This window comes from Cebus imitator, unplaced genomic scaffold (assembly GCF_001604975.1).
Source record: "Cebus imitator isolate Cc_AM_T3 unplaced genomic scaffold, Cebus_imitator-1.0 Scaffold31, whole genome shotgun sequence".
NCBI lineage: Eukaryota > Metazoa > Chordata > Mammalia > Primates > Cebidae > Cebus > Cebus imitator.
The window spans coordinates 4,271,981-4,284,214 of NW_016107346.1; the positions used below are offsets into that span (position 1 = coordinate 4,271,981).

General features: G+C 37.5%; 1 protein-coding gene across 2 annotated transcripts in view; it reads right to left on the reverse strand.

Annotated features, from left to right (window-relative positions):
- The window catches only part of PLCB1 (phospholipase C beta 1), a 731,248-nt gene that overhangs the window by 251,575 nt on the left and 467,439 nt on the right, over window positions 1-12,234 (reverse strand). For both annotated transcript variants that reach the window (XM_017523921.2, XM_017523922.2), the window contains exon 4: window positions 10,011-10,148. In XM_017523921.2, the coding sequence (XP_017379410.1) occupies window positions 10,011-10,148 (138 nt within the window). The remainder of the gene's footprint in view (window positions 1-10,010; window positions 10,149-12,234) is intronic.

The window sequence follows — 12,234 nt, forward strand, 5'->3', positions numbered from 1 at the left end:
TCATGTTAGACCAGTGGCAGGTGTAACATATGCTTGTTAAATGACAGTAACCTAAAAAACTATTATTTATCAATGAAACAGAGTTTCTTAAAAGTGGCTCAGAGAGGTTGGAAAGGCAATGATCATGTCTATGTCCTAGTTCTGTTTCTTGACAACTATTTTGAGCATTTCTGTTTTTAAATTTCTGGGGGTTACTTATATATTTCTATATATGTGTGTGTGTATAATGTTTTTTTCTTGACTTATTTTAGAATTTGACTATAGTACCCTGCTCTGGTTGAAGAGCTTTACATCTCTGACTCCATTTCTTGCCTACCCTATCTCCTTGCTGGTGATAGAGTTTTTTATTTGCTTTTTCTTTTTATCTTGGCTCACCGCAACCTCTGCCTCTGGGTTCAAGCAATTCTCCTGCCTCAGCCTCCCAAGGAGCTGGGATTCTCCTGCCTCAGCCTCCCAATTAGCTGCTTCAGTCTCCCAAGTACAGACAGGTGCCTGCCACCAGGCCTGGCTGATTTTTTTTTTTTTTTACTCTTAGTAGAGACAGGGTTTCTCCATATTGCTCAGTCTGGTCTCAAACTCTCGACCTCAGGTGATCTGCCCACCTTGGCCTCCCAGTGCCCTGTCCTCCCTGTCACCTCTACAATCTCAAACTGTCTTGTTCCACTCATTAAAAATAGTATCCCTTGGCTCCCCTGTGGCAGGAAAACATTTACCTGCCATTCCTTTTACTTCCAACTCTCCTTAGCTTAAACTCACTTTTAAATTGTCAGTTAGCAATCTTGTTCCGCATTCACAATTATGACTTTATTTGCATATAAATTGATTCTGGAAGTTGAACACAAATACAATAAAAATTTACATGAGTATGAAACTGTAACTATAATTTTCTGCTGGCCCATATATTAGAATATAGCATAACCCACATGGTAATTATAACCATAACTGTAGTTCCAACACCATAACTCACATGGCTTTCCAAAGGGAACATTCCTAATAACAAGTATATATGGATCTTTTTAAGTTATTTCTTCAGTTTTTGAAAATCTTGCATGTTTTGGCATGGTTTATATTTGGATAAAACATTTGTGGTACATTTATCCCACCCCTCTACCTTAACTTTCTTTTGGGGGAAAAAAATAAGCCTTTTTCATTTATCTGTCATCTTCCAGCTTCCTACTAATTACCTGAACCTACTCCATTCCTATACTTGCTATTTAGACTTTAAGACCAGTACAGTACTTTTGTTTAGCTCTCAGATGTTTTGTTGCAATATTTTCTTAATTCCCCTCTTCTTATTTCTCCTTTTAATTGGCTGATTATGCCTTTAAATATTTGTTAAATGAATAAAAATTATAATATAGTCATTAGGAAAATGACTAGCAAGGTGTTTTCAAAAAGTGTTTTTAAACTTTAGTGACAGCTTATTCATTAGGCATCCTTTGTCTTAACTACCAAAGATGGCAACCAAAATCAAGGTGGTAAGTGAAACAGATCAACCTGCCTTTCTCAAAGTATGTCAGATATTCCCCTGCCATCACCAATATTTTACAATGGAGGGAGAAATTTAAGAAAGGAAGCCAGGTTTTCTTAGAACAATTCTTCCTTCCAAAAAGTCATGGTGATTTTTTTTTCTTTTTTTTTTTGTGGTAGCCATGTTCCTGCTGCCAGGCTAGGCACACAGGTAATGCAATCAGGGCTTCCTCAGCTGCCAGGCATCAGAAGTCAGGCAGGCAGGTACTCAAAAGATAAGCTTGTCCCTATACAATAGAGTAGATGGAAGGAAAGAAGAGATGCTATTGCTGAAACAGTTTTCTGTTTTCTCTTTCAGGGGAGAGGTGGGCTTGTATTAACAATAGCCCACAGTCTGAAATCACAATTATTTCTATTCTCAGGGTTGACATTTTCCCTTCAGCTTGACATTAATTGTTTTTATGTGGGCACCATAGAACACTGGCTGGCTCCAAAAAAGCTCTTGTTTAACAAATGCAGAAGACAACCAGGAGAGAGAAGGCAGGGGTGCTTTCTTCCACAATCACCAGAATAGCAATTGCTTCTGCTTCTGTGTGTGTAAGGGAGAGACTGAAATCCAAGTTGCCCCCCCTTTTTTTTTTTTACAAAAATCTTTTCAATATGAATGTCTTTCTTTTGACTTATGAACTTTTAAACAAATGTTCCAGATAGATGATGTTTTCAACAATATAAAATTTTAAGTTGTGCATCCTTCATTTGCATGACACATATCCAAAAAGTGCAGAACGTAGAGTAAATCTCATTTTCCAACAAAGGACACCTACCACTACAAAATTCCAAGACTAATAGTGCAATGTATTGGCATAGTAAGAACTTGGACCTTTTTATGATTGTGTGGAGGAATAGCCTAAGATGACGGAGGCATTTTTAAAAAATGATAAGGTCAAGAATAGCAGGTAATGATGGTCTCACAAAAACACAATAACCTATAGACCTAATTTTTCATGTTTGTAAGCAGTGATCTTTTTGGCACATGTATTCTACCCGCAAGGAAGTCACGTACAATTTTCCATTATGTCCCAAAACACATTGGTAAACACAATTTATGGTGCCATGTTTTCTTTTTCTTAATCATTTTTCACTTAAAGTCAAGCTTATAACTATTGCTTACTCATCATAAATTGGTTTGAAATTCAAAATAGAAATGGATAAAGTACACATGTGGTACAGAATATATGCAAGTGTTTGAAAATTCTTACCTCAATGCATATGTCCCCAGAATAAAAATAAATATGAAAACGTCATGTCTCTTGAGGTCACTTTTAAATAGCTACTACTATTATTTTGGAGCAATTCTAAGAAAATTTCTGAAGTTTTTGATGAATGGCCCAGAGGTAGCCTTAGCAGACCTCTTCACTTGCCCCTCTTTCTTTTCTGTTTCCCAACTTCATTTCATAGACTATAATTTCTTTTGCTTAAAAGTAACTCCCCTCTCTGTGACATCTTCTCTCATTTCCTTGGCCTGAACAGTGTCAACTATTTTGCTTAAGAAAGTGCAAAGTAACTGGTGGGTAGGGAAGTGACAGTCACAGTAACTTTGAGTGAGAATAAAGTTAGCTTTAAGAAAAAAAATTAGGAAGATGGAAGCCTTTGTAATGAATGCCACCTGAGTCCTCCTACTGAGAATCCTGGCAAACTGGAGAGAGAATTATTCTGGGAAGAAGCCTTGAGCAACCAATCTGTTAAGCGTAACCAATCTGTTCCTCCCAACTCTAAATGAAAAGATTGGAACACATGATGTTAAAAGCTACTGCAACTCTAAGATTTTATGTGACCTATCACTTATTTTCAAGGGTACAAAAGCCTCTCCTTTTCCTTTTCCTTTCCCTTCTCCTTCCCCTTTCCTTCCTTTCTTCTCTCACAGCTCCCACATTTATTGAGCATCTACTACATGTCAAGCACTAAGCTAGATCCTGGGAACACAAAACAGACTAAACTCTTGCTTCTGACTTTCATCAGCTCACAAAACAGGATAGGTTATCAGACACACTGATGAATAATTACAGTGTAATAACTGCAATTGAAAATATGTTCAGGGCTCACAGAACAAGAGAAGAAGGAACAATGGGTTATTCATGGAAGTCATGGGAGGGAGCTAGAGATGGATGAACTGAATTGATGCTGATTCTCTCGAGAGGCCTAGGACTTTTCTTCATGGACAAAAGAGAAAAAGCCAGTTTAGGAAACCACCATATTACAAAGGCATTAATATTTATAATTATAAAGGCAGAAGAATCACAAGTAGTTAGGAACTGCTGGAGCAGAATGGTGCAGTGGTCAAAGTGGTGAATCATTAGTACCTGAGAGTAGGGGCTATGTTTGGTCACTGGAGTCATCAGTGCCCAGTGAGGTGCCTGACACATACTAGGCCCTCAATAAATATTTGTTCACTAAATGCACAGAAGCTTCTTTTTTTATGGTAATAGAAAATGAAAATGATTTAAAATATGATCATGTTTGAGTTAATTTTTTTAAAGACCCTTCTTATGCAGATGAGCAGGAAGATTTGTAGAGCAAAGTAAGAGAGAATTTAAAGAAATAGGAAGATAATGGCTGTAGGTGAGACCTGTCGAGGGCTTAATAAGATGGCAGGAAGTGGGGGGTGAAGGGGGGAATACCAGGAAAGAGATGTGAGAGCTAGTTAGGAAATTCAGAGAGCTAGTGTGCTATCTAGATTGTGCAGAAAAAACTGATATAGATGAAGTTAATGAAAACTTCCAGAAAATCCCACTCATATCATTGAAATAAGTGAATTAGACTCTCCAAGATATAGCTACAGAGGGGGAAAATTCTAAAATTACAAACACTAAAGACTAATGTTCAGTTTATAGAACATATTTTTAGGGAGCGCATTTCTGGCTGGGCACAGTGGCTCATGCCTGTAATGCCAGCCCTTTGGGAGGCCAAAGCAGATGGATAACATGAAGTCAGGAATTCAAGACCAGCCTGACCAATGTGGTAAAACCTCATCTCTACTAAAAATACAAAAATTAGCCGGGTGTAGTGGCATGAGCCTGTAATCCCAGCTACTCAGGAGGCTGAGACAGGAGAATTGCTTGAACCCAGAAGGCAGAGGTTTCAGTGAGCTAAGATTGCACCACTGCACTCTAGCAACAGACAGAGACTCCATCTAAAAAAAAAAAAAAAAAAGCGCATTTCTTCTGTGACAGCTACTTCAAAATGTAATAATTTAACATACAGAGTTTTTTTTTTTTTGCTAAATTATGTGTGTGTGTGAAATAACATTAAAAACCAAAATGGCTCAACAAGTTTGAAAAATTGACAGTATCATTCAAAGCAGTACACATAAAGATGTATGACCAGTGATTACACTTCGATATGCAGCCCTCAGAAAGGCAGATGTTTGCAGCATCATTATTTGTCACAGTGCTAAACTGACAGCTACCTGAATGTCCATCAACTGTAAGTAAATTACTGACTACCACTTAGCAAAGAGAATGAACAAACTACAATCATACATAAAATATGGAAGAATCTCATAAATCTCATAACATAATGTTGAATAATAGAAGTCAGACCAAAAAGACTTTATTGTATGATTTCATTTACAGATGTTTTAAAACAGTTAAGAGTAATCTATAATGTTAACAGCCAATATAGAGGTACAGTTAGGAGGATGGATATCTAGGGTGCTGGTTATGCTGTTTCTTGATCTGGGTGTTCATTATGTGGATAGGTCCCCTTTCCAAAACTACATCAGCGAATAGAAAGGATCTGTGCACTTTTCTGTGTATGCTACATTTCAATAAAACATTAAATAATCTGGCTCAGTTCCCATGAGCATGGCATTAACTGGCTGCCTCTTCTCAGCCTCCTTTTTTCTGCTTCTTTCTTATCTTTTTATGTTGGAGTGTCAATGATTCAGGCCTTGGACATCTCCTCTGTCTACAATTACTTCCTGGCTAATCTCATCCAGCTTCATTAAAAAGTATGATGACTTTTTAATACAATCAAATACCCAATGACCCCCAAATTTACACGTTATATTCGGCACTCATTTCCAGGCTCATATATCCAACTGCCTACTCAAAATCCCCACTTGAATATTTAATAATAATCTCAAACTGAACATAACCAAAACTGAACTTCTGCTATATACTCCTAAACAAAAAATTATATTTTATGTTTTCCTTATGCAAGTAAATGGTATTTCTATATTTGCTTCTTGGGCCAAAACTTTAACATCATCTTTGATTCCATGCATCTTTCTTTCACATGCAACATAAAATTCATAAGCATATGAATTTATGCTTATAAATTTCTTTATAAGAAATTCCTCTATAATATACATGTGTGTGTATGTGTGTATGTGTGTATACATACATACATACAAATTTGGCTTCCTTTTAATTTCCTCCACATTCCACCTTGGTATAAGTCACTAGCAACTCACCTAAATATTTCAACAGTTTGGTAATGGATCTGCTTGCTTCTGTTGTTGCCCCTTCTCCATGCAGTCCATTATTGATTAAATGTTAAGTCAAATCACATCTGTCCTCAGCGAAAAACTCTCTCGCGGCTTCCATCTCACTCACAGTAAAAGCCAAAGTCCTTCAAAAGCCTATACCACCCTACAGCAAAGTCAACTGCAGGTGCCTCCTCAGTCCCCTCTGCTACTACCTTCCCTCAATCTTGGTTACCCAGCTGCTGTCACACTTGCCCTTGACTGTCCCTAAAGTACATCAGGCTATCTTTTGCCTCAGGGCTTTTCACTTGCTGTTCCCTCTACAGCAGTGCTGTCTCTCCAGATATCCTCCTGGCTTGCTCCTTCACGTCCTTCCAATCTTTGCTTAACTGTCACCTCCCAGAGGTGACGGCACTGCACCCTATTTAATGCCCTTTTCTACTGCACTCTCGTTCCCTACTTCATTTTTGTCAATATCACTATCTCTTCCTAATACACTGTGTATCTTATTTCTTTATTTTATTTATAGTGTCTCCCTCACTAGATTGTATGCTCCACATGGGCAAGGGGCTTTATCTGTTTTCTTCACTGCTTTATCCCCAGCAAGGACTTGGCACATTGTGGAAGGCTTAAGAAAATGCTGTTGAATAAATGAGTGAATGAATCCAAGCTCTTCATTTTATGGATGAAGAATGTACCCAAACCGTCAAAGGGCTTGAAGGCTCATATCCATTTCGCAGAAGAGTAAAGGTGACATTTCTGATTTATAGACATCTCTGGTACTCTCTCCCCTTTACTGTGTTCCTTCCTGGGTCCTGAATTTCAGGACTCATGAATATAAGTTCTCCCCTGTTTAGCTCCTTCCCAAAAAGAGTCAAAATATGGCCTTTCATGGGAACATTTTTTATTTGCAACAAAGTTCCACTTTTTTCAACAAGGAAAAACACCCATATTTGTCTCCTCCAGCAGTAATTTCTCCTTTGTTTAGTTTGCATTTGTTTAATCAATGGGTTGAATGTTGTAAGGTGAACTTGTAGAACATCGTGCAGCGATCATGTTCTTCTTGACTTTTAAATTTGTCCTAAAGGCATGATTTGTCTCCCTTATTCTTTAATTTTCAAGTTACATGTTTAAAAATGGAACCTGGAGACATCCGAAAGATTTTCTTTTAAATTATTTGGTCTCCCTTTCCTTTACAGTGGATGTGAGATGCTGTGGTTAAGAATAGGATCCAATCTAAGTCACAAAAAAAGTGGCTATTGTAAAACTTTTGAAAAATTTCCACAATGACCATTAAGGCGACAGATAGCTTTCTGTCTATTGAAAAAGGCTGTGCTAAAAGGCGACATTTCTTAGGCACCCAGGGGGCTCTAAGAATGGTTTGGAAGTTATAGAATGAACAAATATGGTGGGGGGTGCTGATTCTGCTCTGCAAGATAATGTTATGTGCTTTCTCCATTGTATTCAGTGGTCAGGACCTGAGGTTTTATTTAGCACAATGTTTTTCTTACTTAATATGAATCTAGACCAAAAATCTGCCAAATGGAAGCCCCCAGGTCTTACTCAGACCACAGTTGTGTTTTTTGGCTCACATGGTGTTTTTAAACAACTGTTGCCACTAGTTAACATCTTTCATGGATTCTCCAGATCCTTTTAGATGAAAATTCAAGATCTAGTAATACTGTGCCCAAGCTTCTCTAAGGAAGAGATTGTCAAAATGTGGTGTCTGGACCAGCAGCATTAGAATCACCTGGGAACCAGACAGAGATGTAGATGCTCAGGCTCCATCTCAGACCTGCTGGGTCTGGGGACCAACAATATGTGTTTTAACAAGTACCCTAGGTGACTCTCATATGTGATGCTGCAAGATAACAGTGGTACTTGGAAATCTTAAGTTTCTGGCTAAGCAATTGCAGTGGGGCGAGGGGCAGGGGGGAAGGGGATATTCTATAGAACGTCAAAGCCAAGAAAGGTAAAATATTCTCCATAGCTTCATTAGTTATACTGGGAACACCAAGTAGGTGCTGGGAAAATCTCTACAGATGTATTCCTGATGGGGATTTTTACAGGGATTGGAGATAAAAATCCTTAAGGAAATTTAGTGGGTAGGAACCCAGAGAGAGGAGGAAATTGAATATATTTTAAATAGGACTGGGCAAAGGTTTAATGCAACTTAAGATATGCAGATTGATGTGTAACATTAATATATTCACTCTGAGCAAACTCTTCCCTGAAAGTCACTGTCATTTATTGTATGTTTTTAACTGAGATTTAGTACATCTCACAAATTGGTCACTTTTTAAAAAAGGAATATACTTGTTTTTGGGGAAAGATATTTTAAAAATATTTTGCAAACATTCAGAATCTTTTTTTCTGTATTCATTTATCCATCCAATCATCCATTCATATATAGAAAAAAGTATATGAAACCCTACATGTTACAAACAGATACCAGAATAAGTGCTATTGCAGAGCAAGTACAATGCTGCCACATAGACAATGTTCATTGAACCGAAATCTCTCCAACTGTAAATAATACTATAGAAATAAATGGGTAACTTGGTTCTTAGAGAAAGTAGATTCCATTTATAACATATTTGGAAAGAGTAGTTTCTAAAAATCTTAGAATATTAAAACTGGTTGGCATTTTATGCATTCTAAGAATTAAAATCAATATTATGTAAATATTAGACATAAATCCCTGTCAATAATCAGTAATGAATTAGAAACCAGGCCGATACATCTGGTATAGCTCAGAAAATCATCATACAGAGCACTGAGGGTTAAAAAATTGTAGGTCACCACACTCAGACAATGCACACTGACGTGAAGTGACCCTGTAGTTGTGATGCATGACACGAGAAGCTCTGTAAGGCACACACATTATATGTAGAACTCAAAGTGTTCTTAGATTCATAATCTCGACTCTTGAAGGAAGTTAAATGATGGAGAAAGACCATCACTAGTATTCTATAAACTAAAAACATGGAAAAAGAAAGCTCTTCTTTAAATATGTTCATTTCAGTATTCTTTTAATGGGAATTGGACATTTCTAGAGAAAGCATTGCACTTGAATCCCGGGTTCCTAGATGTTCACAGCTTCTTGTTTGCTATATTATACCTGTTTTCTAGCTATTTTCGTAAGTATTTGAAAGGCTCACTCCTAGTGGAATAGCAGCTCCTCAATGAGTGGACCATATTTAATTTATCTCTCTAGTCCATAACTGAATAAGTATTATTTGTTCTTAAGTATTATTTTTATTATTATTTAAAATTTTTATTTTAAAGTGCTATTTTTTCATTCTTCTAAATATTAATTAACTACTACACGGATTATGGTGAGCTAGGTGCTACACAGGGATTAAGAAGTTTAAAGGGGGCTGAAAATGTCTGTCCCCTAGGAGAGAGCTGGAAATGAGATGGACTTAGAAGTGGCATAGGGCTGAGGCTAAAAGAGAATGACTTGGGAGAAAGTGTTTAGATGAAACAGAATGTGTTTTTATCTGTATTTTGTTTAGCAAAGAAACTATATCAAATGCCCTATTCTTTTTTTTTTTTTTTTTTTTNCTTGCTCTGTCACCCAGGCTGGAGTGCAGTGGTTCAATCTGGGCTCATTGCGGCCTCCACCTCTTGGGTTCAAGTGATTCTCCTGCCTCAGCCTCTCAAGTAGCTGAGATTACAAGTGCCCACCACCACTCCTGGGTAATCTTGTATTTTTAGTAGAGCCAGGGTTTCAACATGTTGACCAGGCTGGTCTCGAACTCCTGACCTCAAGTGATTTGTCCGCCTCGGCCTCCCAAAATGCTGGGATTAGAGGGCATGAGCCACTGCAGCTGGCTAAATGCCTTATTCTTAATGAATAAAACTTCATAATTCTTAAATTGATGCCATTATTCGGAAGTGTTTTAATTGCACTTGGCAGCTAAGCTATTTTTGGGTGAAATTTTAACACATGCTAAATATGACAAAAATTAAGTCTTTTGCAGGCATTAATATGATTATCTCAAGGATTCAGATCATGATGATAACCTTTAGTGGTTTCCATCCACCATACCTTGGCCACTTCTTCTTGGAAAGCCACGAGATTCAAATGGGAGATGTTGACAAGGTCAGGCCCATACACCACTGTGATCATGCGCTGCTCCAGGCGCCCGATGTTCCCCACGTCCAAAAGTTCACGTAATTTGGGGTCCTGGATAATAAATGTAGAACAAATTTAGTCTATAACTAGAGATTCCAATATGATAGCATAACTTCAACTTCTGTTGGGTTCGAACGATTTCAAAACAAAGCTGCTTTTATTCTTACTAGAAAATTGTAGGAGTTTAAGGCTCCCATCCTACAAATGGTCTAGAGAGATGAAGCAACTTGCCCAGAGGTAGTGGAGAGACAATTTCTGGCTCAAGACTTATAGCCTTTAATTAAGTGCTCTTTCTGGGATCCTATCACACATTTTCATGTGCCATGGTTCTCTCTTTCCTGTAATCATCACATAAATTGTGTATTGTAATGAAAAATCTCTATTCTTCTCATCAATTCCTGGATGCACTAAGACAAGCAAGGTGGTTATTCTGAAATTAAAATATGAGAATGCCTGCCTACATCTAGGGAAGAAACATAGCTCTGGCTCTCAGCATGGACCTGCTCCAACACTGAGTACTGATGCAAAGAGACAGGGCATTAGTGTGAGCAAAACTGTGGTGCCTGCCATGCACATGTTGATTTCAATTCTGTCCTCAGGATGTATTGGAATTTGGACATAGGGAACTTCTGCAGTCTTTTCAGAGCAAGTTGCATTCTTTGGGGTCATCATAAGTGGAAGTCCTTTGGAGATACAGTCCTGCTGGGAAAGGGAGTGGTTCCAAACATTCAAAGCTCAAAGTAAAACCTAAAATGGGCTCAGTCAGTTTGGCTGAATTGATTTCCTCCCATAGGACAGGCCCTGATGGAAATGAGAAGTCCAGGCAGAAAATTAGCATCAAATCAATCACTTAGCAAATTTGCTTGCTAGCTTTTGGGCCAGTAATACACTCACATTCTTATTTATTTAGCTAAATACTGGGCCAACGGGGCCTGATTACTTACTTAGATTGGTTATTCTGACCTCTTTTTGGAGATTTTAATATACATTATCCTTATGAAGAAACAGATGTTAAAGCACACACACACACACACACACACACACACACACACACACACACACACGAAAGAAAACAAACAAAACCTTTCCAGCTGAGCTACTTTACTTGGTACCAGAAATTCTCTCTTTAGTTAATAAAACTTTCTCTGTTTGGCTGCCTGAAGAGTCACATTTTCAGGAAAGTTATGAAGAAAGAAAATCCCATTTCAAAGTTCTGCCTAATGTAACTGAAATCACACTTTCAGTAACAAGTTGAAAGCTTATCAAGCACATCAAGTCTCCTAGAAAGATCAAATGCTACCACAAAAGCATCCATTTGTATGACCCAGAAAAGGAGAGGTCTACAGCAAAAGTTTTATTAAATAAACAATAATAGCAAAAAGGGAAACATTTAGCACTCTATCATTAATGAACGATTAAAGGAGAATGTTCAGGAAGAATGAATGTTTTGTGAAGGCTAATTAAACATTGATAACAAGGTGTTTTATGAATTGATTAATTACATTGAAGTTTTTGAACACCACTGGGACAAGTTTCAAAGAGAAAACATATCAGTACCTGTAATTTTGTGGGGTTATTTTTGGTATACTCAGAAGAGAAAAAGCATTCTCAGAAATCATCTGAAACTTGTAATTATAAATCACGAGTTTTAAATCAGCGATTATAGAGTCCATCAGTATATTTACCTCAACAATCTTTAGCTGGAAAATATTTAGAAATGAATTGGATCTATACATTGGACCCTTTCTTTCCTTCCAGTGATAGCCGCACAATGCATTCTCTGGCTTTTTTCTCCCCCAAGAATTTTTTGTTCAGTCTACACTATATTAGCGCCTAATTCTCATGTCTATTCAAGACATGTTTGCTCAAAACTTGATAAATATATAATTGGTTAAAGATCACCACCTCTCAGAAGTGCAGACACCATATGTGGGGGGCAGGGATTCTCTTGAATCATTCTTAAGATATAGAAACTAAAAGCAGGTAAAGATCACCCAGAGTAGGTGCTCAGAGTAAAAAACAATTCTGGGAAAGAGCTTTTGAAATTCCTACTAAGAATTTATAAGAAACATGACCAATTCTTTCTGGAATCTTTGAAAAATGTGTGTGTGTGTGTGTGTGTGTGTGTGCGTAATAA